This window comes from Acipenser ruthenus, chromosome 34 (assembly GCF_902713425.1).
Source record: "Acipenser ruthenus chromosome 34, fAciRut3.2 maternal haplotype, whole genome shotgun sequence".
In the NCBI taxonomy this organism is placed as follows: domain Eukaryota; kingdom Metazoa; phylum Chordata; class Actinopteri; order Acipenseriformes; family Acipenseridae; genus Acipenser; species Acipenser ruthenus.
This window is the reverse complement of record NC_081222.1, coordinates 11,513,570-11,539,988: the sequence shown is the minus strand read 5'-3', so window position 1 is coordinate 11,539,988 and position 26,419 is coordinate 11,513,570. Positions and strand designations below refer to the sequence as shown.

Sequence of the window (26,419 nt, the reverse complement as noted above, 5' to 3'; positions counted from 1 at the left end):
ATTGTGTTTGCATTGCTGGTGATGCTGCGCTCTGCTGATGGCTCTGCTAGCTGGGGCTTCTTTAGGGTGACACACGGGTTAGAATGGGATCCCAATGATTCTGTCATATAAAGAGAATCGCTCACTTCTCTTAAACAGGTCCTGGTTGCTGTTGTTATTATTAATAATGGGACACAACCTCATACTATTTCCGTGCAAGTTTCAAAACTGAACTATCATGCTGAAGTCTGGACCATTTTATTAAGGTTCTACTTGAAACATAGCTATCTGTTACACTGAAACGGAGCGGTTAGACTAATCTACGAACGAGACGAGGCCAGCAGCTGACTGATCTCAGAACTTTGTCAAGTTGGGTCTTAAAGGATCCCAGTAATTCAGCATCAACAGCACAGCTACGTAACCCATTCCATCCCCTCACCACTCTCTGTGTGAAGAAGAGTCTCCTTCAGCAACATGACTAGGTAACCCATTCCATCCCCTCACCACTCCCTGTGTTAAGAAGAGTCTCCTTCAACAACATGACTAAGTAACCCATTCCATCCCCTCACCACTCTCTGTGTGAAGAAGAGTCTCCTTCAGCAACATGACTAGGTAACCCATTCCATCCCCTCCCCACTCTCTGTGTGAAGAAGAGTCTCCTTCAGCAACATGACTAGGTAACCCATTCCATCCCCTCACCACTCTCTGTGTGAAGAAGAGTCTCCTTCAGCAACATGACTAGGTAACCCATTCCATCCCCTCACCACTCTCTGTGTGAAGAAGAGTCTCCTTCAGCAACATGACTAGGTAACCCATTCCATCCCCTCCCCACTCTCTGTGTGAAGAAGAGTCTCCTTCAGCAACATGACTAGGTAACCCATTCCATCCCCTCACTACTCTCTGTGTGAAGAAGAGTCTCCTTCCCTCTACCTTCTGTCTCCTATACTAAAGTACTGCTCTGGAACAAAATATTTTTTCATGATATATAGATATAGATAGATAGATAGAGATATATAGAGAGAGAGATATAGATCTATATATATATATATATATATATATATATATATATATACTGTATTTATATATATCATCTCTCTCTCTATATATATATATATATCTCAAATAAAAATGTGAATTTACAAGTTTTGTCCCCCAAAATAAAGTTTATTACAAAAATATTCTTTGTAGAAATGCATTAGAGAAAATGAACAACAAATAAAACATTATTTTACAAGGTACGGCAGTGATAATGCTTTTTTTTTTCTTTGGTACAAAATTTGAATGAAGTAATGTGTCTCAGACAGTGGAGGCGGTCTATCAAAACCTCTCACTGGAATAAAAACAATTCTGAACAATAACCACTGAAATGTATCTCACATTTGTTGTCCCTATTATGGCATAAACACATGAATATAATATACTTTACAAGTGCTTACATGGTGGGGAGGGTGTCTCTTGTTAAAACTCGTATTACACGCTATGCAGTGTTAATAAGAGACAAGCTACCCTATTAACTTATTATCAACCACAAAAACAAAAGACTGTATGCAGGAACTGTATTATTAAACATAAAGTTGATGCTGTCTTTTCTTTAGATATGTACCGTTGCTCAAAAGAGTCAACTTCCCAATGTTTCGGTATGTTTACCAAACCTTAAGGGAAAGTGTGTTTGAAAACAAACAGCGGAGGTATTGATAGGCTTGTGATGCCATGGTAACCACACTATTCAAATCTACGATTGTGATGTCATGTACTACATAGTTAATGATGTAACGCTCTACTGTTCCTTGCTATTGAAACCCACAGGTATCTGTGGCACTTCAGGATTGCTCGTTATCTAATTGTGTCTCTTCTGAAACTCCACACTGCCGGTCATGCACGTGCCCCCTATTTTTGTAAAGTGTTGAACGGTTGGTTCGTTTGCTTTTTTATTCCCCATGTTTGAGAGGTGATTCTGTATTATTTTATTTAACGCTGTAAACTGTCTCTCCTATGTGTTTGATTTGATTACGATTTTGGCAGAATATACCATAAACAAAACATATATAAAACCAAAATAAAAACAACACTGTCCCACTACCATACAGTACATAAACATTATACACTACACTATGTAGATATATTTCTATCAAACGCATGTATACAATGGGGAGGGATGCATCCTATACTGTACCTACAGCTGATCACATGGTTTTTTTGTACGCTGTTTATGAATCACATACATCCCTTATAAAAAGGGTGTGGTTCTCTCATTATCATTATTTATTTCTTAGCAGACGCCCTTATCCAGGGCGACTTACAATTGTTACAAGATATCACATTATTTTTACATACAATTAGATTTATTTTTTACACATTATTTTTACATACAATTACCCATTTATACAGTTGGGTTTTTACTGGAGCAATCTAGGTAAAGTACCTTGCTCAAGGGTACAGCAGCAGTGTCCCCCACCTGGGATTGAACCCACAACCCTCCAGTCAAGAGTCCAGAGCCCTAACCACTACTCCACACTGCTGCCCGTGATGGTTATACTGTGCATTTACTGTGGTTCCTATGGGCTTTGCAATGGTTGCCTATGTTTGATCACGCTATAACAATGCTTTGCTTTGCTTTTACTATGGTGAACTTTCATAAGGGATGTATTTTGCAATCACCTGCCCACAGTAAAAGCCCTCCTAGTGATCGCAACCTAATCAACTGCTAATCAATGCTTCTGTGCTCACGGTGTCGCAATACGCTGAGGCTGCCAGTGGTAGAAAGGCACCAGGATTGTGTCATATTTTGACATTCCAATGGGGTCACCGTTGAATGACCCAACACCAACTGACCGACACACAGAGCATATTTCAGGATCAGATGGACCTCCGAATCACACAGACGGAGTGCAATCAGAACCACCGTACTGTACAGTTCCAAATCCATTGTGTTTGCATTGCTGGTGATGCTGCGCTCTGCTGATGGCTCTGCTCGCTGGGCTGTCTTCAGGGTGACACACTGGGGTTGCAATGGGATCTGATTCTGCCACTGACGGACCACGGCCAGGGAACCCAAAAAGAGATTCCCCTCCTCTGCCCTCAGTACCCAGAGCAGACGGCTCCACTACTATGGGGCAGCTGATCCAAATGATGGCAGATGTCATTCTTATAAAGGTTAGTATAGATGCCAATGCCATTGTGACTGGTCAGGGCACTGGATCCAGAGCCCATGGGGCTGTAGTCCACTGAAATGCCCGAATCGGCCACCCTCAGGTAGGCATAGCTCTGATCCTTGCTGGGGAACAGCAGATCTCCGCTGGGGTCGTAGACGGCGTAGTCGAAGCTGGACCCGGAGGATGTTCTTTCCACCGGGCTCTGCCTCTCCGAGTCCGAAGAGATTCCCGAACGGACGCTGGATTCCGAAGTGGCGAAGAGCGTCTGCAACGGGGCGTCCTCCTCGGGAACGTCCGGGTCGGGAACGCCGGGATCTCCAGGGGTGAAGTTCAGGATCACATAGGCGTCTTTGGATTCCGCGGGCCCTCTGGAGGGAAACAGCCACTGATGCAGGGGCCCCGTCTGGGTTTCAAGTCCGGTCTGGCCCTTGTGAAGCTGGGGGAAAGGAAGGCCGCCACCCTCTTCCTCTCCCCCCTCCTCCAGACAGAATTGGTGCCCAGCTTTGGGGGGTAAGGGTGGGAGAACGCTGGGTTTGAACTCTGATAGGACCTCCAGAGACACCACCATCTCCTCAAAGTAGAAGAAAGACGGGCTCCACCATGGATAGACGTTGTTGTGACCCAACCATTCCTGCCAAGCCAAAGCAACGAGTTACACAGATATTCCTCTGATAAATACTAACAGAAACTTTAATGACAAACTCTTCTCAACGTCTCCCGTGCTGAAATGGGTTTTGGTTCTCTTCATGCTCCTATCAAGGGGACTGTGCATGCTGTACTGTACCCTGCTTTCATACCTATTACACATGAACCTACATTATAAGTCCCCTCCCCATTGGAACCTGCTAGCAGCAACTGCACTGATAATTGACAGTATTCAGCTGTGGCCTAAGGTTTTGCATCCCCCTATAGAATTAACACATTCTGCTTCCTAAAGTCCAATGAAACCTGCTGAATAACGTTATGTTAACATATTGAATTACACACCGCTTTGCAGTTTTCAAAATACTTAATGAAAAACGTGACATTTCGAAATCTAACATGAAATACTTTACTGCTGTTATGGCTTCTTTCCGGTAGACTTTTGCGATGTCATTTTGTAGATTCTTTGATTACATGACGTTAAATAAAAGATCTAAATGATACTTTTTTTTGTTTGTTTTTTAATTAATTCTAGGTGATACAAAACTAAAGTAATTGTGGCTGGATAACGGAGCCCCCTGGATTGCCTCTTCGTGTTTTTATAGTGTTGTCTCGCTGCCTCACAGTTAACCGGAAGGCGCTGTGCATACCTGGAAGTTGCCCCTGTGAACAGTGAAAAGACCCCCAAACGTGCTCTCAGGAGAAGGGATCAGAGGCCACATTTTCTTCAACAAAAACCTACAAGAAAAATCAGCACAAAAATACATTCAGGGCTGGATAAAACATGCAAAGAAATATGTTGATAACTGTGACTTGCTCCCCTGGTTAATAGTTCCTCCTTTCTCACACCACTGTCCTCTCCCACAACAGAGAGGGGACTGAATTAAAGTCATGGTCCTAAGCCCAGTTCAATTGCATGGCTCTTAACATCCCCCCCTCAGCATGTCTTTATGAGCGTCTCTCTACAGGAAGAGAGGAATATCTTTCTGCTTCAGATGACCGAGTTTAATAAGGCAGAAAATGAGCACTCCCAGTGGACATATCCCCACATCACAAAACAAACACAACTCAGCACCAATGTCCGTCTCTGCTTGAGAGAGGCCCAGGACTGAGACCAAGGTCTCTCTCTGTCTCTCGCCTTCTATCTCTCTCAAGTACAAGTTCTTTATTGGCATGGCAAGCTGAACAAGTATTGCAGTGCATTACAGAATGCAAAAGAACAGGCATGAAATAAGCAGAATGATATTTATGCGTCTCTGGTCATGTGGGAGGACGCTACAGGCTCTGCAGCTGTCAATGCTCCCTCTCTCCTCTCCCCCACCTGCAGTTTCCCCTCTATTCTGTCCGCCAGCCAGAGGGAGGATTTCTCTTTTTCTCTCTCTGTCGGACTGTGTCCAGTGCCGTTGTCCCTTTCCTTTCCGAAATTCACAAGAACCACCTTTCAAAACCAATAAATGTCCAGCGCCTTGAATGGACTCACCTCCGATGTGACAGGAAGACAGTGATGGACAAGACTGTCATGATTAGAAGAAGGATCAGAGACAGCGCCAGGATCAGCGGATCCAGATCTGGAGAGACAAGGACATCAGCTAAACAGCTTGTCAGCACAGCTGCGACCCAGAGCCATTCACAGCTGTGTACAGAGAGGACACACGACGGCTCTGAGCAACGCAGAACGAATCAGGCAGCGAGGGCAGACAGAAACACAGAGTATGGAGCTGCTTCCATCTTCCCTCATGAACCGATTACATTTGAAATTCAATGACGAACGTTTCAAAGTGTTTCTCAATGTCTTTTATGAAAACAAATCCACACGCTTCCACTAAAAGTCTTTCTCAATCAATTAACCCTTTGCGGTCCTGTGTTGGCCCAGGTCCGACATTACAATTTTCCCTTTCCGGTCCGACATCATCAAAAAGACGTAAAGCACAGGTCTCTAGTCGTTTTTTCTCAGGAAAAAGCCAAGAAAACCATTCAACGGCCAAGTGAGACCGATAGGAGCCGAGAGAAGCCAAAAAAAAAGGGGCGGATCTGAGCAATCCACACAGCCCCTGCACCACAGAGATAACACGGACATAAACAAACAAGATAGCTGCTTCTGCATCCAGCGCTCAAAGAATATCACAGACATTTGCAGAGCTTTTTGAGATGTTATAGTAATAAAATAATGACTTGGATCGCATTATTGAGGAGTTTGGTGATAAAACGAGTGATCAGGAGATGATTTATCGGTATGCACGACTATGAAGAGGTATGTGAAAAATACAGCGAACAAGGGGTGGGGCGGGGCTGGAGATGCAGTACTGAGTGTCCTGTTGATATGCAGTGCCCTTTAAACCTATTTCACTGTTAATAAAAAATATTTTCAAACAGCGCGTCTAAAATAAACTGCGCATGTGAAAATAAATTGGACCGGACGCGCCTGAGACGCACTGAATAAATGGAGCACAAAGGGTTAAAGAGAGGACTGCCATTGAATTCACTGCATTCTCCATGTCCCGCTATGCAGTGAATAGTTATGAATGAAGGCCGGAGCAGTTCAGATGGTCTTTGCCCACCTGTTGGCGTCTCCGCGGCGACGGGCTCGGACCAGGCGCTCCAGTAGCCGTTGTAGGTGACCCCGTCGGGTTTGGCTCGGACACTGACCACATACTGGGTCAGCGGCTTCAGCTTCATGAGGACACAGTCTGTGCGTCCCCCCTTAATCACCTCCGTCTGGGAACAGAAATTCACGCGGTCAGTAAGACGGCACAGCACTGACGCACTGCAGCTCACATACAGACCAGCCTTTTTAATATCGCTTCAAAACGCTCAGAGCAAAACTCCATCACGCATGCAACAACGAATTAATAAACTGACCATTCGATTATTGCACGCCGCGGGTTTAACTCTTCAAACCCCAGTAAAACATGAATTCAGCGATTGATCATGTTCGAAACAGTTCTCAATGCAGTTACTGATCAGTAGCAGCGGTATTATTATTATTATTATTTATTTATTTCTTAGCAGACGCCCTTATCCAGGGCGACTTACAATTGTTACAAGTTATCACATTATTTTTACATACAATTACCCATTTATACAGTTGGGTTTTTACTGGAGCAATCTAGGTAAAGTTCCTTGCTCAAGGGTACAGCAGCCGTGTCCCCCACCTGGGATTGAACCCACGACCCTCCCGGTCAAGAGTCCAGAGCACCTAACCACTACTCCACACTGCTGCCCAGCACAAAGATGTGACTGTAAAAGCTTCTCAAATCTGGCTTTGTTTTATGACACCTTTTTTTGATTAGCTATTAAACATGATACCTTTGGGAGAATGGCACTGCCATTGTGTGACGAGGTAATAATGGAACGCAAGAGTCAATAAAGCCCAGGGCATTATCTGAACAGGGGAGTGCCATTATTCCAGAGGAACCTGACACAGCAATGCCATTATCACTATGAGATATTTATTTACCTGTTTGTATGAAATAATGGTCTACTGAAAGAGTTCGCTTCCTGAGAGCAGTGGCTTTAGAACAGGTATCAATAATTAGTGTCGCCTGAGCTGTGCTTTATTTGAGCAATAATGGAATGGCTGACCTCCATAGAAAACAATGGGACAGCTGGTCTGGCTGTTGTATGTTAGAGTATATATGAACTACATGTGAACACAAAAGGATCAAATCTGTTAGCGGGTTAGTCACTAAGCTAGCAAACACTTAAGCATTTTTTCTTTGTGCAATCCTCACAGATATGCGTGCAGTCTTTCAGTTTGCAGTTCACACCAGAGGCGAGCTCCCTATCTCTCACCTTCCGCAGCTCGGAGCCCACAGTTGAGAAGCCGACTTCGTATATGATGCTGTCGTCCATGTACTTCAGAGGCGGAGGCAACCACTTCATGTGCAGCTGCCCTGGCTTGCCAGTCTGACGCACGCTGAGGTTCATGGGAGGGTCTAGGAGCACTGCAATGAAAACCACAGCCCTGAGGCACGCTGGGAAAGCCTGCATTACAGTTATGAGTAGAGGCCGCCCGAAATGGGCGGAGAACGGAATTCCTGGGAAATCTCCGAACCTCCCGGGGAATTCTCAGTCTTCCACAGTGTTCTGCAGCTGCGTCGTCATCGCAATGATCACAGACTGCGAGCGAACACAGAACTAAGTTGTTCTAGTTTTGTTACATTTTAAAGGGACAGATGTTTGGTCTCTTTACGATCCAAAATGCTTGTCTACTTTTTATAGTCGGACTTTTCCCTAAATCTAACACCCCTAGCTCCAGTATAAAGACACGACAAGGTACAGGAGGGACACTCACAGACTTGATCAGCAGACAGGCTGCGGTGATGGACTATCACATCATTGACGATCACTGTGACATCCAGCTGGGCAAACAGGATGGCTTCAGGGAACTCGCACAGGAATCTGCTCCGGTTATTACTGAGCGTCTGCACGGTCAGGTTACACACACGACTGTCCTCCGATCTGCAAACAAAGCAATACAACGTGCTGAAAAGCACACAGAGAAGGAATCCATTCCTCCAGGGGTGACCTTCCACTCCTGGTCTTTGTTCCAGCCCTGTCCTAAATGGTTGAAATTTAACCAAATTAAACATCCCCACAGACCCTGAAGTAGTTAAAGCTGTGGTCAAACGTTTTGGATCACTCTAGAATGAACTAATGTTGCTTCATAGAGTCGAATGAAACCAGCTGAACAATGTTACGTTAACATATTGAATTGCACACCAAAAATTTGACATTTCTAAATCTAACATGAAATACTGTATTATGGCTTCTGGTTTCTTTGATTACATGATGTTAAATAAAAAATCAAAATTATATTATATATATATATATATATATATATATTAATTATATCTCGATCCTGAGGTTTGTTCAGTAATGTCAACATTCAAGCAGCATTGAAAGCAATGCACAACAGTGTTAGTGTGAATGCTGAATTATGAATCGCCCTGTGTGCTCTATTAACAGCGAATGTTTGAAGGCTTTTGGTGCACGGACGCTCGTTTGCTGCCCTGCTTTTGAATAACAAAGCTGTGACGGGACTCACTCGTATCTGTAGTGGAAGGTGTGGTTGGGGAGCCCCTCTTGGGGGAGGCTCTCATCCCAAAAGCAGGTCAGGTCCCTCAGACTCTCCGTGAAGCACTTGGGGTCCTTCGGTTCCAGTGCCAGCAACAGCGCAGCTGCGAGAGACACAGCCCAAAACAATGAGAACGAGCCAACGTAGCCCAGCGAGCAGCCAGGACAGCACTGGGTAGCAATCCTTAATACAGTCAAAGCCATTGCTGCTATATAGAGTACACTGTGTAAGCACACTGCACAATCCAGCAATGTCCAGCACTGGTGTGTGCTGCTCAGAGCTGAGGGTTTGCTGGTTTGCAGCTGGTTGTTCTGGTTGAGGCAGGGTTACAGTAGGAATCCGGGTACACTTGGGCAGTTTGGGTACCGTTTAGGCTTTTCAACCCGCACCCCAGTGCATTCTGGGACGTGTTTACCTGTCTCAGGTACCTTTCACAGCAGGACTACACTTACCAGAATGCACTGGGGTGCGAGTTGAAAACTGTCCTAGTGTACATGGTTAACCTTAAATATGTCATAGGTAAATATCTGCTCCAATTCCCAAGTCACCAGCCCAACATCAGACCTGTCTTGTCAACAGAGTAGCCGCAGTATAAAAGGCAGCACCCCCGAAGGTTTCAGCGTTAGAGCTGCCCTCTGGTGGTGGAAAGTGGTACAGACGCGTTCTCGCATTGAAAAACAACAACAGCAGCTCCTGCACTACAATGACACCCCTCACCCCTTCCTCCTCTCTCCCAGAGCCGATTTACCAACGCCTGCTCACTAGAGATAAGAAACGCGCGTGCAAAACCGTCCAACAGCAAGCATTCTCTTACAGGTTTGAGTCCATATCACTTTGTCTACAGTTGTATTAGGAATAAACTGTGTTAGTTGCATCTAAACTCTAAACTGGAAACCCCCTATATATATATATATATATATATTATATATATATATATAACAATACAATTGTAGCAAGTGAAATATCTCCTATGTATGTGCAAAGGAAGCAGTTTCTTGCATGTATTTTGTCTTTTTTTTTTAATATGCTTTACCAAATCTCTCTGGGCTTTGCAATGCTTCCCTGTGCTTAACCATTCTTTCACTGTGCTTGATCACACTTTGCAATGCTTCCCTGTGCTTTACCATTCTTTCACTGTGCTTGATCACACTTTGCAATGCTTCCCTGTGCTTAACCACTCTTTCAGCTTCATCACATTTGCAATGCTTTTACTATTGGGGTTCTTGTATAAGGGCAGTAGTGGGGCAATCTCTGATGTGTTGGAACAAACACTGCACGAAATACACGATGTTACCAAAACGAGCCCGTATCAGAAAGATGCATTGACTCTTATAAAAAGTTTGCCACAGTAAGATCACAACAGAGTGCAAGCACAGAGCACAGGGAGGCACTGCACACTGACAAGGGATGGTACCGTTATACTTTGCATTGCAAAATAACATTCAAATATGGGCTGACATTTTGAAAGAATATTCGAGCATGACAAATCTTCTCCGATCTACAGTATACAGTACATTATATATACACAATACGGTACAGGAATCACGGTAGAGGATGTTTTTGTACAGATCCAATCTAGTTAACAATGACAATACTGATGCGTGCAGTGCAGCTTACCTTTGCTCCCAGTATCCCGATACTCCGAATCCAAGGCAGAGGCGCTGGTTAACAGACAAAAGAGGAGGCTTAATTTGTGAATCGTGGTGACTCTCATCGCTGCTGTTGAGACGTGTCTCCTGTCTCGTACCTCACATCTTCTGACAGCTCGCTCTGCAGTATCTCTAGATGATGTGCACGCGTGTCTCCAGCCGAGGCAAACTCCAGTGGAACTTTTGCAAAGAGGGAGGAGCAACAAAGGGGGCGGGGATAGCGTGCTCAAAGGTTTTACTGTATTTTGAAAACAAGATACGAAAAATGGTTTCAATCTAGACTCAGAAACCAGGATTTTCACAGAACTGGGATTGCCGGAACTGCATTTATTCATATTCATATTTCTGTTTCAATTGCCCCTCCCCTTAACTTGTATGGTGTTCGCAATCATTGCGAGTGGATTGTAATTACAAATAGATAGAGAGATCGATAGATCGATCGATCGATAGATAGATAGAAAGATAGAACTTTTTTGGCTGTGTTTAGGAGCTGCGCTCTTCAGTGCTAATGTCTTGCTGTTGAGATGTGTAACACAGCCCTCATCAGAGAAGCGTCTTTGTAAAATTTTGATTCAAGCATTCAGAATCCTAAAAAGTATAGACAATGTCGACCCAGGAGACTTTTTCGACCTGAAAAAAGAAACAAGGACCAGAGGTCACAAATGGAGATTAGATAAAGGGGCATTCAGAACAGAAAATAGGAGGCACTTTTTTACACAGAGAATTGTGAGGGTCTGGAACCAACTCCCCAGTAATGTTGAAGCTGACACCCTGGGATCCTTCAAGGAGCTGCTTGATGAGATTCTGGGATCAATAAGCTACTAACAACCAAACGAGCAAGACTTAACACGGACTTAAAAATATAAACAGTGTTTGAGTACAGTGCTCGCTCTTTATTTCACTGTCTGAAAAAAAATCAATATTAAAACACCTGGAATTAGTCAAGGATGCTTATACAGTAAAATATAGTACCATTTACTGTCAACCAAATTGATGCATTATTGAAATATCAGTGTAATCGCATGAAGAATCAGAATTGCTGCATCGCCAGTAATGGGGCAACGAGAATGCCTTTTGAAGTAAACGTGAAATAATATTAAAGGCGCGCTTCTTAAAGTCTTTAGTCCAACATTGAACAGGGCTGGAACAAAGACCAGGAGCGGACCTCCCGAGGGCCAGCTTTGTCCAGCCCTGCCCTGCACCTCCATTATCAGCGAAGACACAAGAATAAGCAACTAGGTAGACACCCGAACAGGGGGCCCCTGTTTGAAAAACTCATCTAATCTCCCCATTTCAGTCCTAGTTGCTAGATCAGAGGTTTTCCCTCCAAATCTAGAGTTTTTAAATTAGTTTTCAGGGAAATCCTAGAGGGAAGGAAAGGGCAAGGTTTTTTTTAAAGGTAAACTTTCAGAGGATTTTTTTAGATTTTGAACGTTTGCAAACATTCTTTACCGAGATGGCAGATGACGAGTAACACATGGATTGAACTGTCTTGTGTGGCAACGGCACAAACAACGTTGCAGGATCGCAGATGATGTCGGTAAATACACAGCCACTTTGCAGGAGATGGGGCTGACGTGCAGACGCGTTAGCACGCACACCGCGAGGTGAAATCAAGGGACTGCTCCAGCCCCAATAATAATGCTTCTCGCTCAATCCCCGGACAGTTGCTTAGCAACTCTTAACTATTATTATTATTACTCTCCCGAGATAAATTGGCAGTGCGCAGAAACGTCATTTTTAGCACTCAAGAGAAGACAAAACCTGTGTTAGCTGAAAGCTACCATATTTTGTATCGTTGAAATGCCCGCATCAACCCAATACAAACACAAATATTCAACATCTTCAGCAGTTTTAAAAGCAGTCGATTTAAATTAATAGAAAGTGTGACGTGCTAAAATGAAGTGATTTAATATGTATACCTATCCAGTTAATATATTTAAAACTGTCACAGAAAGGTCTTTTTTTTAATATGCAAATGATCGTGTACCACACATTAATAAAATACACCTTAGAGTTTTTGTGCTGTATTCTTTAATTTCCCATTATTAATTACAGGCTGGTTACATGCGGTCCCTGGAGAACCATTTCAAGCATTTAGCAAGGTGTGCAAAGTGTCTCTAAGGGCTCGAAAAAAGGACCTGCAAGATCATGCAAAGTCCAAAAAGCTTTTAGCCTGACCGTTGATCAGTCAACTGACTTAAGGTCAATCAAAGTGTAAAAATGAAACTACGTTTGATCAGACGCGGGAGGCTCCAGGATGGAGCATGGGTAATGCTGTGAAGGATGCGGTCAAAAAAGACAAAGCTGCCACAACTTGATAGGCGTTGGAGTTGATGGGACAAACAGCATGGCTGGCAGTCATAACTGAGTTTCCAAACACCTGAAAGCCTAAAAATAATTGGCTATTCCAAATTGGGAGAAAGTCATAAAAAATAATTGGCAACGAATAAATAAAAAAAGACGTATTCCAAACAAGCTTCATGCTCTCCTGTGAGATATCGCTAGAACTGAAAGCATAATAGTGCTGCCAAAAAAAAAAGTACGCAATTACAATCCAGGTAAATACAGCTGTTACCTCCATGAACTAAACCCCCTCCGTAAAATAAACACCGATCGAATTCTGAAAAATATAACACTGCTCTCCTGCCTGAGGCTGCAGCTGCATTATTTTTAATATGTAGTTTGTATAGTTTAAATACCAAAAACTACCTTAAATACGTTAGTGAACGTTATCAAGGACATTGGATTCTGGGGATATGGTCTGTCTGTCCGTCCGTCCATCCGTATATCACAATGTTGTGGATATCTGGAGAGCTAGTTCAAGCTGTGATTCAGCATTTCAATGCAATTTCATGCTCTACACTATCCTGTACGTACCCCTGGTACAGGTCACCGTCATTATCATTTTCATCATAGCTCTAATGTTATATTTACAGCCGTGGCAGAGGGTATATGTGACCGACTTACTTATTGTATACGAATCATCATCGAGTGAATGAATTTTCATTTTAAGTGATTACATCTGGTATTACACTGGGTTAAAGAAAGTTGTCAGTTTTCATGCCGTATCCTCAGGAAGTCTGTTATTGCTGCACTTCCTGGGTGCCCTCAGCAGTGTCTCTGGGGTTCCAGGCTGTAAAGCACGTCCAGATATCATGCCATAAGTCAATCTTCCGCTTGCATGCGTTTCCTTCAGAACGGCTGTGTCAGCCTGCAACCACTTCCAGTCAGATACATGCAATAATTATACATGATATAATAGACAATGTCATTAGATTTGTTTTTACTGTATTTAAGAAGATGGTAAACCTTATCGTCCAATGTTTTATCAGTTTGGAGTCGTCTGTAAAAAAACAATAAAGGAAACAGCTTTTTTTTTTTTTAAATCTCTTATTGATTTGCATCCTGTGCTCTTACAAAAATATATCACTCACTTTACAAACCCTCTGAGAGTCGTAACAGGGTCTTATCTGGTGGCTACAGCTTTAACCATTTTTTTGGTAATGTAAACAAACTGGACAGTCAACACTGCGGTCCGCTGCCTTACAGATAAATTACACAGAACAAAGGCTTTTAGAGTGTAGAAATTGAAGACGCTCAGAAAATCTGTCGAACCGTCTCTCATGAAATGTGCTTTCTCTTAGTACTGATACACTCACCCCACAGTGCGTTTCCTAATAGATGGTGATACTAAGATCAATCACCGATAACATTATGTTATGGATTAAAAAAAAAGTCCCATCTTGTGTACAGCGATGCATCGAGCACAGCATTTAAAAAACAAAAAAATTGGGGGTTTAATACAAGTAAATATGTTTACTTTTGAAATTAATAACATGCCAACACAGCGGTCCTTCAGTATTTGACAATTAAATAATTCACAGTTAAGAACATAAGAACATAAGAACATAAGAAAGTTTCCAAACGAGAGGAGGCCCCATTCAGCCCATCTTGCTCGTTTGGTTGTTAGTAGCTTATTGATCCCAGAATCTCATCAAGCAGCTGCTTGAAGGATCCCAGGGTGTCAGCTTCAACAACATTACTGGGGAAATGGTTCCAGACCCTCACAATTCTCTGTGTAAAAAAGTGCCTCCTGTTTTCTGTTCTGAATGCCCCTTTATCTAATCTCCATTTGTGACCCCTGGTCCTTGTTTCTTTTTTCAGGTCGAAAAAGTTCCCTGGGTTGGGTTGGGTCATGTTTACAGTAAACTGTATCAATATTTTACTGTTACAGTATTTTAACATTTTTTTAATTGCTGCAAGTCAGAGAGCAATACACTCCTTAAAATAATTGTGCCCGTGCAGCTTTATTACCGTCTGAAAACCGTTTAGTTTCACCCCTAGTCGGCCTCTCACTGTTGTTCAAGAGCGGCACGTCCTCATAATGCAGAGACACAAACAAGAACATTCTGTCCCGTCGTGTGTGTGTGTGTGTGTGTGTGTAACGCAGGGAGGCTCGGAGCTGCGGGGTCTTATCAGCCAGGAGCCGTGTGTCCGTGCTTCAGGACCCTCTTATCAGCTGCATTCACTGCAACCTGCACACGCAAAGATAACGTCTCTCTCTCTCTCTCTCTACCCCTTCAGGGAAGCGTTTCCCGCTTTCTCGATTGTTACACAGTAAACAAAAAAAACACCTCACCACCTTTTGCAAAGTTTGGGTTACCTTTCTCAGGTCAACACTGGAGATTGGCTTCCTGTGCAGCAGGAATTAGGGCCCCTCTCTAAGTGGCAGCGAAATGTTGGTTCCTATTGCTGGCCGCACCCCGTGTACTGTAAACAAAGCCCTATAATATCTTCTAAAATACGATAATGACGACATATCAAGATCCACAATACAAATGCCTCTAATAGGAATGTGTAGTCTTAAACTGAAACACACACATTGTACGATATTAAAGTTTGGTTTTGTACAGGTTCAAGGCCCTTAATTAAAAATAGCTAATGCAGTATCAGTTACAAAACTACAGAACTGCAGTTATTTGAACCGATTTTCCAGTACAGAGTTGTTCCACATCAGCTTTTATTACATGCTGTCACTCTGAAGAATCTGCTACAGGTCGATGTTTATGTTTTTCAAAGCCTCTCCAATGCACTCACGTAGGCCTTTAGCCCTGCTGGCTAAGGGTTGCTAGGCAACCTGGAGTGGGAGCAGGAAGGCCTGACTCCTTGTTTAGAGTGATTAAAAAGGCCTGTGGTTTTCTGGATAGAAAGATAAAAGTCCACACAAACACAAAAAGGGTACAGAATTTGTATCAGAATTTATAAAACGACTGGATCAACGAGATGCAAAGGAAACCAAATGCATACAGTAAATGACGGCTGAAATAAATAACACTGGACTGTACAGAACATTGTTTCTCTACTTCCTGTAATAGGTCATTTTGCCAGGTGTATTTTTTACTCTTGAGAGATGTAACGTGGGATGAATAATTAAGGCAGATTTTTTTGGCCAGCTAATTCAAAATGAAACACTAAATCGAATATTGGTTTAAATGTTGATAGAAAACTCAAAATCTATCTTTGTCCCGGCACTATTTCATCTCTGCCCAGTGTAGGTGTTTTGTTTGGGTTTTTTTCGCACACTTGGGGAATGCTGTTTGAAACGAGAGGGAAGTGGATTTTAGTTCAAGAAAGAAAACAATATAGCCTTTTTTTTTGCTTCATGAATGCAATCTTTATTTTTTTTAACCTTTTTTTTTAATATATATAATTTTTTTCTGTCTGATAAAATTAAACACATTCAAGACCTAAATAAAAACATACATCACAAGACAGAATAGTGTTTTGGCATTTTATTTGAACACAGTGAAACTCCAAGAACCGAGCAGAGCGCCAAACCGTTCATTATGACCCGCTTCCTAGAACCACTTCCTGTGCTTCGGGTCAATCTCACTCCGATGGTATAGCTGCCATCAGGTCCCGTGCCCTACAGCACAGGAAGTGACCTCGCACAGAGTGCTCACTTAGAACACTTGACCTGAACAATCGGTTTCGGGTCAGTCTTTGGTTGCACCAGATTCTAGAAGTCCCTTTCTCTTGCCTTGGTCTGATATTTGCAGTTATTCGGAGTAGCTCTGGGTAAGTTAACCGTTTCGAAAAGCCCCTGAAACTTACCCGGTATCTCTTACACTTAGTAAGGATTTGGCATCTCAGCCCATTGAATTAAACAGACATCTTAATACTAAGCTCAACAGCGAGCTGTGTAGTGGAGAGAGGCAAGCTGGGGTCTGCTGCTGGATGTCAGTGTTGTTAACTCCTCAGCCACTAGGGGGCGATCCATTACAACAAGGAGATCAGTTATCACTCTATCTGATCCAAGGACTACAATGCGGACTGAACAGCGAATGGCAATGTTTAAAACACAGCGTTGCAAGAACATGATTTAAAAAGGGAAGCACTCAGGTTTTACATGAATAAAGCCGCAGTGAAAACTGCACATGCGTAAAGCAAAGGGAGTGAAACAGGGGCTCCCCTGGCAGACACAACAATCCACTGCCCGGAGCGGACGTGCGACTGACTGCAGCACTGCTGGCAGCTTTCAAAACTGGGAAAAGCACCAGCCCACTTTACACAGACAAGACCCATTAAACTCTATATCCGAGCAACGGCAAATATCACAAAAAGGCAAGGGAAACTTCAAACTGGAACATCGTCGTCTGAAGCTACTTGCTCATAAAAAGCACTAAACTAACCAAGGCTTTCGTTTCCTTCTTCTTTCCTCTTATTAGCACTTGGATGTGCATCAACCAAAAACTGAAGACACTGCTTCCTGGTAGGTGATCACTTCCCATGTTCGGATTGCAGCAAGACTACTGGAGCAAGACGTCCCTTCAGCACGGGAAGTGATGAGGAACCAGGAAGAAATGATTGAGTTGCATTTCATAAAAAATGTATATTATATATATATATGTGTGTGTGTGTGTGCAAACAACGAGAACAGCACACAAAGGGGTAATAATGTTGCTGAGGAAATAGGTGAGAAAACGGATTTGAAAGTCTTGGTCAGCAGTCCTTTTGAGAATGAATGAATGACTCACAAACAATACAGGTGCAAAGAAAACAAAAACTTTAAGAACAAGCACAATAAAACAGAAAAACAATTTAAGGCAAGTCTCAGGGTCACAGCTAGAAACCCTGCCTCCTCAGAAACCACACACAGCGAGCGACCCGGTGTGTTCGAGAACATACAATCTGCATCATTCAGCTTTCAAACAGAAACGAGCAGACAGGCGTCTTTGCTTAACAGCTAAAACCAGAGAGTCAGTGTTCGTAACTAAAGCAGCAAAGCAATGGAAACGTTTTACACTGTGAAGGAATAAGATTTAACGAAGGCAAAGGGTGGCTCAAAGGCAGCGATGCTAATATTCACCATCTGAGTTCTTCATTACCGTTCGCCCACATTAATGCCAGTCCGGTCCCCAGTAGCTGGTTGATTTCAAAATGTGGTCCTGCCTTTAAGAATCCCAGTGATTCAGCATCAACAACATGACTAGGTCACCCATTCCATCCCCTCCCCACTCTCTGTGTGAAGAAGAGTCTCCTTCAGCAACATGACTAGGTAACCCATTCCATCCCCTCACCACTCTCTGTGTGAAGAAGAGTCTCCTTCAGCAACATGACTAGGTAACCCATCCCATCCCCTCACTGCTCTCTGTGTGAAGAAGAGTCTCCTTCAGCAACATGACTAGGTAACCCATTCCATCCCCTCCCCACTCTCTGTGTGAAGAAGAGTCTCCTTCAGCAACATGACTAGGTCACCCATTCCATCCCCTCCCCACTCTCTGTGTGAAGAAGAGTCTCCTTCAGCAACATGACTAGGTAACCCATTCCATCCCCTCCCCACTCTCTGTGTGAAGAAGAGTCTCCTTCAGCAACATGACTAGGTAACCCATCCCATCCCCTCACCACTCTCTGTGTGAAGAAGAGTGTCCTTCAGCAACATGACTAGGTAACCCATTCCATCCCCTCCCCACTCTCTGTGTGAAGAAGAGTCTCCTTCAGCAACATGACTAGGTAACCCATTCCATCCCCTCACCACTCTCTGTGTGAAGAAGAGTCTCCTTCAGCAACATGACTAGGTAACCCATTCCATCCCCTCCCCACTCTCTGTGTGAAGAAGAGTCTCCTTCAGCAACATGACTAGGTAACCCATTCCATCCCCTCCCCACTCTCTGTGTGAAGAAGAGTCTCCTTCAGCAACATGACTAGGTAACCCATTCCATCCCCTCACCACTCTCTGTGTGAAGAAGAGTCTCCTTCAGCAACATGACTAGGTAACCCATCCCATCCCCTCACTGCTCTCTGTGTGAAGAAGAGTCTCCTTCAGCAACATGACTAGGTAACCCATTCCATCCCCTCCCCACTCTCTGTGTGAAGAAGAGTCTCCTTCAGCAACATGACTAGGTAACCCATTCCATCCCCTCCCCACTCTCTGTGTGAAGAAGAGTCTCCTTCAGCAACATGACTAGGTAACCCATTCCATCCCCTCCCCACTCTCTGTGTGAAGAAGAGTCTCCTTCAGCAACATGACTAGGTAACCCATCCCATCCCCTCACCACTCTCTGTGTGAAGAAGAGTGTCCTTCAGCAACATGACTAGGTAACCCATTCCATCCCCTCCCCACTCTCTGTGTGAAGAAGAGTCTCCTTCAGCAACATGACTAGGTAACCCATTCCATCCCCTCCCCACTCTCTGTGTGAAGAAGAGTCTCCTTCAGCAACATGACTAGGTAACCCATTCCATCCCCTCCCCACTCTCTGTGTGAAGAAGAGTCTCCTTCAGCAACATGACTAGGTAACCCATCCCATCCCCTCACCACTCTCTGTGTGAAGAAGAGTGTCCTTCAGCAACATGACTAGGTAACCCATTCCATCCCCTCCCCACTCTCTGTGTGAAGAAGAGTCTCCTTCAGCAACATGACTAGGTAACCCATTCCATCCCCTCCCCACTCTCTGTGTGAAGAAGAGTCTCCTTCAGCAACATGACTAGGTAACCCATCCCATCCCCTCACCACTCTCTGTGTGAAGACGTTTCTCCTGTGTCTAGTCCCACTTCAATCTCTGAGCAGTATTGTAAAGCTTAATCTGTAGGTAAGGGCATCTTAAATCATGCAATTAAAAAGGCTGCCCAGCAGGTGGCGATATTGCTCTAAAAGAGCTCCTGCAATAGCCTGAATAGACACAACACTGCAACACATAGCCTCGCCCTGGTCACAGCCAAGCTAGAAGCGAGCCCAGGGGAGGGGACACACAAATTTCTCCTGCTGAAATGGTACAGAAATGTGTGTCATTATAACCTCCTGAAGACACCCCAGCTAGCAGAACCATGCACAGACCACAGCACTACCAGCAATGCAAACACAATGGCGCTGCACAGCACAGTGATCCCGATAGCACAGCGCCTGCCTGCCTGGTACTGACCGTAGCACTGCGACGGATCAGCAGCAGTGTGAAAATACTGAACTTTTCTTCCAGGTCCACACGGGGGACTCCCATCTACTGTAATCTAAATGACAAACTGAAAAAAGTCTGCCAGCAGCCTGTGCAGATATTTAGATCCCCCTCCAAATATGAAAGCTGCTGAATAATGTCACGTTAACATATTGAATTACAGACCGAAAACTGTGACATCTCAAAACCTAACATGAAATACTGTGCTACTATTATGGCTTCCGCTAGACTGTTGTGATATAATTTTGTAGTTTCTTACATGATGTTAAATAAAAGATCTAAATTACGTTCATATAGTTTTTTTTAATATATATAATTAATCTCTCAATCCTAAAATTGTAGGTGATGCAAAACCTTTGGCCAGAGCTGTACATTAAAATCGCTGTCAGATGGTACGAGGGCAGAAAGAGTTTATGTGTTGTGCAACACCCAACAGCTTACAACATGTTAGAGAGAATGACTAACAAACTGAGGATCTGCAATGACTATCAGTCTTCTTAACAAGACGCGGGGGCTGAAATCTGAATTATATTCTTGGCTGAAGACATAAAAACCCAAGCTTTGGCAGTTTTTGATACCACAGTGTTAACGACTAGGATCTTCAAGGTAGAGCAGGTCTGTAACCTGCTCCAATAGAAGCCCGCTCTAACCAGCATGGCACTTACATGTGTTCATCGCATTGCTACAAACATTGGCACAGCACGTTCTGAAAATCGTCAGCAATACTGCGTGCGATGATACGGACGGCTGATCTCGCGTTTACAATGGGCACCTGACTTACAATACTAGGGTTCCAACCTTGAGCAGGAATCTTTAGAACCCCACAAAACACTTGACTAGATTTTAACCCAGTATCTGGAATTGCGTCAAACAGAAAATGAAACTGCAACGGCTCAAGCTGCTCTACTGTTTCTTACAGGAGGCTGGCTCTGTGGTAGAGCTGCAATGGCATCAGTTTCACAACCTCCTCTGCAAGGGGGCTGAGCGATGGCCTGGGGGGTGGGAGAGTCAGGTGGTTTTGCAAGTGCAGAGAGTAGTTTAGAGGGGTCTCTAGCAGGTGCAGTGATGAGATTGTTGTTTGGAGGGGTCTCGAGCAGGTGCAGTGATGAGATTGTTGTTTGGAGGGGTCTCTAGCAGGTGCAGTGATGAGATTGTTGTTTAGAGGGGTCTCTAGCAGGTGCAGTGATGAGATTGTTGTTTGGAGGGGTCTCTAGCAGGTGCAGTGATGAGATTGTTGTTTAGAGGGGTCTCGAGCAGGTGCAGTGATGAGATTGTTGCTTGGAGGGGTCTCTAGCAGGTGCAGTGATGAGATTGTTGTTTGGAGGGGTCTCGAGCAGGTGCAGTGATGAGATTGTTGTTTGGAGGGGTCTCTAGCAGGTGCAGTGATGAGATTGTTGTTTGGAGGGGTCTCTAGCAGGTGCAGTGATGAGATTGTTGTTTGGAGGGGTCTCAGTCTAGCAGGTGCAGTGATGAGATTGTTGTTTAGAGGGGTCTCGAGCAGGTGCAGTGATGAGATTGTTGCTTGGAGGGGTCTCTAGCAGGTGCAGTGATGAGATTGTTGTTTGGAGGGGTCTCTAGCAGGTGCAGTGATGAGATTGTTGTTTGGAGGGGTCTCTAGCAGGTGCAGTGATGAGATTGTTGTTTGGAGGGGTCTCAGTCTAGCAGGTGCAGTGATGAGATTGTTGTTTGGAGGGGTCTCAGTCTAGCAGGTGCAGTGATGAGATTGTTGTTTAGAGGGGTCTCAGTCTAGCAGGTGCAGTGATGAGATTGTTGTTTGGAGGGGTCTCTAGCAGGTGCAGTGATGAGATTGTTGTTTGGAGGGGTCTCATTCTAGCAGGTGCAGTGATGAGATTGTTGTTTGGAGGGGTCTCTAGCAGGTGCAGTGATGAGATTGTTGTTTGGAGGGGTCTCAGTCTAGCAGGTGCAGTGATGAGATTGTTGTTTAGAGGGGTCTCAGTCTAGCAGGTGCAGTGATGAGATTGTTGTTTAGAGGGGTCTCTAGCAGGTGCAGTGATGAGATTGTTGTTTAGAGGGGTCTCTAGCAGGTGCAGTGATGAGATTGTTGTTTGGAGGGGTCTCGAGCAGGTGCAGTGATGAGATTGTTGTTTGGAGGGGTCTCTAGCAGGTGCAGTGATGAGATTGTTGTTTGGAGGGGTCTCTAGCAGGTGCAGTGATGAGATTGTTGCTTGGAGGGGTCTCTAGCAGGTGCAGTGATGAGATTGTTGTTTAGAGGGGTCTCTAGCAGGTGCAGTGATGAGATTGTTGTTTGGAGGGGTCTCTGGCAGGTGCAGTGATGAGATTGTTGTTTGGAGGGGTCTCTAGCAGGTGCAATGATGAGATTGTTGTTTAGAGGGGTCTCTAGCAGGTGCAGTGATGAGATTGTTGTTTAGAGGGGTCTCTAGCAGGTGCAGTGATGAGATTGTTGTTTGGAGGGGTCTCTAGCAGGTGCAGTGATGAGATTGTTGTTTGGAGGGGTCTCTGGCAGGTGCAGTGATGAGATTGTTGTTTGGAGGGGTCTCTGGCAGGTGCAGTGATGAGATTGTTGTTTGAAGGGGGTCTCTAGCAGGCACAGCCCCCCTGGCTGGGAGGCGGGCTCTCGTTCAGCGTGGGGGTCTTATTGCTCATGACAGTGGGGTCCGAATCCAGACTCTCGTTCATCTTCTCGCAGATAATGTCCACCAGCCTCTCAAACACCTGCTTCACGTTGATGTTGTCCTTCGCACTGGCTTCGAAAAACTCAAAACCTGAAAACACAAAATCAAATCAATTCAAGTCGCAGAAGTAGTAAAAATAAAAAATAAAAAGAAACAATACATTTCCAGCTGCACCGTGAAGCCAGTGTGTGACACTCAATCTCATCTCGTTCCCAGTATCAAACTGGGGCTGCAGCCGGGTCCATCTGCAGTCTGCAATCAAATCAATTCACCAATTCTCAATATTTCTCTGACAGTGTATTTACAGCCCTCATGTAGCCTAGATATTTTTCTGCAGTCCTTCGCATCGGACGCTTATAAGGTATCAGTGTGGAGAGATGCAGTTCTGCAGCCTGCAATCCTAACAGGGCAGACAGACACACAGACACACACACACACACACACACAGACAGACAGACGCACACACAGACAGGAAGACAGACAGACACACAGACAGGCAGACAAACACACAGACACACGGAGTCTCATTGAAATGGATTTGATCTCAGGATCTGCTGCTGATGGAAATGAACTAGTCTCATTTCAAACCGTTTCGTCGCATTAGGGCGACTCTCATGAACGTCTTTATGAACAAAACTCCTTGAAGGAATTATCAGGACTCATTTCAGTCATAGCCCTTACAGCTAGGGGTCTACCAGATTCACGGAAATCAGAATTATCAGGACTCATGTCAGTCATAGCCCTTACAGCTAGGGGTCTACCAGATTCGCGGAAATCGGGAAATTGAGGGGTCACCGCAAAACTCACCTCTTTAGGGGCCAATGCATACTGGACAATTACAGAGAGAAAAAAAAAAAAACCCTTGTTTAAATGAACTACTGCACAACGCAAGGGACGCAAACTACGTGTCTTCATTCTGCAGATAGGATTTCTTTATCCCTTCGCTGTCCTGTGTGCACTGCACTTAGGTTACGAAAACAAAACAAAACACACACTTGAGACAAATAACATTTAAAGACAATGAACGTGCAGATTATAGCAGGCCTTTATTAAAGAATGCCAGACGCCCTTGTGTATCCGTTTCTAATCGATTTCCACATCTGTATAACTTGGCAAAGCTTTGCCTTATGCAGACGTGCAGTCTCAATGTATGGGCAAGTCACAACACAGAGACAGAGAATGTTGGCAGCAGCTGCTGGGGGATTTTGCTTGCTTGCCTTTAACAAACAACAGCACTCCGTTTTAGTAAGGAAGCAAGTACCACTATTTGTAGGCTTTTCTAGTGCTCTGAAATACCTACAATTTCCAGATTGCAGTAATGCATTACTCCTCAACACTGGCCACTGCCACTGGTCACACAAGCTCCGTCTAAATCCCAAAGCGCTGTTTTATTGAGTTCCAAACCCACCTAGCTCGTCAGACAGCCTCCTGCCTTCCTCTGCTGGGATGACCCGGTCATCTTCCAGGTCACACTTGTTACCGACTAAAATGACCTGCGCATTGTCCCAGGAATAGGTCTTGATCTGCGTCGCCCTGAGAGACAAGAAAAACAGAGAGTCCTGAAGAGGAGTGAAGCGTTAGGGGTAAAAACGCTTCACTGTGTATCAGCGAGGCCCGGGTCCTTCTTGTTGTACCGTAATAGAGGAGGGTGCTGTTTGTACTGCGGTGCTCCAACGGCAGAGCTCTCTGCAGCTCAAACAGTTCTTGAATGAAGTGTTTTATAGCTGTCATGAATACATGTTTCTCCTGTCTCATTGCAGGCTTGTCTTTTAAACAAAACAGTCTCTCATTAAATGATCTTTTGATCTTACTGTGCATCATACAAGTAGCCCATCACATGCATCGTGATACAGTGAGTACTGCAGCCAGTGTATCACGATACGTCCTGCATCACGACATGAGTGTATCGTTACACCCTTACTCAATATCAAAAGATCAAGTGCAAAAAGGAGATGGAGGATTTTTTAAGATGACTTTTACGAACAAACGTTCCCAGTGCGTTAAAGTTTAAAGTGTTTAACCCTAACGAAATTAAAACACAGCCCCCTAACCGTGATACGGACAGCACATGATGCAGAATGTGCTTCTTGGGTAACCATGGTATACACACGGCAGAAGGATGTGAAAACAGCATAGGCAAACTGCAAAACCAATTCAGCGTGAATTTACTGTGGTCAGTTCTTACAAGTGTTTCCGTGATGTAATGGGGTCAGGCAGGGGTCGGGGCGCTCTCACTCACCAGTCTTGCACTGCGTTGAAGGACTCCTGGTTGGTGATGTCATACGTCAGCAGGAATCCCATGGCTCCTCTGTAGTAGGCGGTCGTGATGGTGCGATACCTCTCCTGACCAGCGGTGTCCTGCATCACAAATACAGACAGATACTCACACATGGGGGCAGAGCCTGCCAGCCCACACAGCAACACACCACGTGATTGAGGCTGTGTGGTCCAGTGGTTAAAGAAAAGGGCTTGTAACCAGGAGGTCCCCCGTTCAAATCCCACCTCAGCCACTGACTCATTGTGTGACCCTGAGCAAGTCACTTCACCTCCTTGTGCTCCGTCTTTCGGGTGAGACGTAGTTGTAAGTGACTCTGCAGCTGATGCATAGTTCACACACCCTTGTCTCTAAGTCGCCTTGGATAAAGGCGTCTGCTAAATAAACAATTAATAATAATTTATAAAAGAACACGGAGATCCGGAGTTATTCCGAGAAGGAGGACGGATTAGTAAAACGAGAACCAGGGGATATCTGATCAAACTTTTCTTGGTTTTGGGGTCCACCAGGAGACCGTGAATTCCTCTTAAACACTGTAGAGCAGCGCTTCCCAACCCCGGTCCTGGGGGACCCCCTGTGTGTCTGCTGGCTTTCATTCCAGCTGAGCTCTCAATTACTGAACCAGACCCTTCATTGAACTGACATTTTGTTTCATTTTAAATTGTTTTCCGCTCTTAAAAACAGTTGCAGAGTTCAAAATGTTTACGGCTACCTTGAAATCTGCAACTGTTCAATTAAAAAGGTCTAATTAAGCAAATTATCAGTTCAATGGGCAGCAGTGTGGAGTAGTGGTTAGGGCTCTGGACTCTTGACCGGAGGGTCGTGGGTTCAATCCCAGGTGGGGGGACACTGCTGCTGTACCCTTGAGCAAGGTACTTTACCTAGATTGCTCCAGTAAAAACCCAACTGTATAAATGGGTAATTGTATGTAAAAAATAACGTAATTGTATGTAAACAATTGTAAGTCGCCCTGGATAAGGGCGTCGGCTAAGAAATAAATAATAAAATAATAATAAAAAAATGAAGGGTCCGGTTAAGTAATCGAGAGCTCATTTGGAATGCAGACCAGCAGACACAGGGTTGGGAAGCATTGCTGTAGAGGATCCCTGTTTGAAAACGAGGGGCGTATTGCCGGGAGAGAGGATGAGGGCATAGATACACAGCGGTACTGATCACACAAAATCACTCTCTCTCCTGAAGAACAAAATAAAAGTTGAGGACTGTATCCCCCGGGTGATTTATGACCCATGAGGGCTGTATTTAAAAAAAAAAAAAAAATCAAAACAATTCTGTTTTCTTTTAACCCTTTATTGCTGCGATGTGGACAATGCACAGGATGCAGCAAAGATATTTCTTGTAAACACTCTGTAACACTGGGTGGTGAATTCAGTATCATATACTGTGCATTTTCACATCTAATAAGGGTCACTGGACACACTAAATGTATTGAAAGTAGTTTTTGTCCTGTAACTCAGCCAGTCAGGGGCTCCTGCAAATCTTCTTCTTCTTCTTCTTCTTCTTCTTCTTCTTCTTCTTCTT

General features: G+C 44.3%; 2 protein-coding genes across 2 annotated transcripts in view; both read right to left on the bottom strand.

Annotated features, from left to right (window-relative positions):
- Window positions 1–1,118: 1,118 nt before the first annotated feature.
- Window positions 1,119–10,742, bottom strand: LOC131705058 (erythropoietin receptor-like). The gene is made up of 8 exons (XM_059007178.1): window positions 10,468–10,742; window positions 8,821–8,953; window positions 8,068–8,234; window positions 7,566–7,717; window positions 6,332–6,488; window positions 5,254–5,341; window positions 4,424–4,511; window positions 1,119–3,762 (listed from the first exon to the last, which is right to left on the bottom strand). The coding sequence occupies exons 1-8, from the start codon at window positions 10,562–10,564 to the stop codon at window positions 3,058–3,060; spliced, it is 1,587 nt and encodes a 528-aa protein (XP_058863161.1). The 5' UTR covers window positions 10,565–10,742; the 3' UTR covers window positions 1,119–3,057.
- A 5,408-nt stretch (window positions 10,743–16,150) lies between these two features.
- The window catches only part of LOC117402108 (ras-related protein Rab-3D-like), a 20,695-nt gene continuing 10,426 nt past the window's right edge, over window positions 16,151–26,419 (bottom strand). Inside the window, exons 3-5 of the mRNA XM_059007177.1 lie at window positions 24,845–24,963; window positions 24,014–24,138; window positions 16,151–22,695 (exon numbers count right to left, since the gene is read on the bottom strand). Of these exons, the coding sequence (XP_058863160.1) occupies window positions 22,511–22,695; window positions 24,014–24,138; window positions 24,845–24,963 (429 nt within the window). The 3' untranslated portion in view covers window positions 16,151–22,510. The remainder of the gene's footprint in view (window positions 22,696–24,013; window positions 24,139–24,844; window positions 24,964–26,419) is intronic.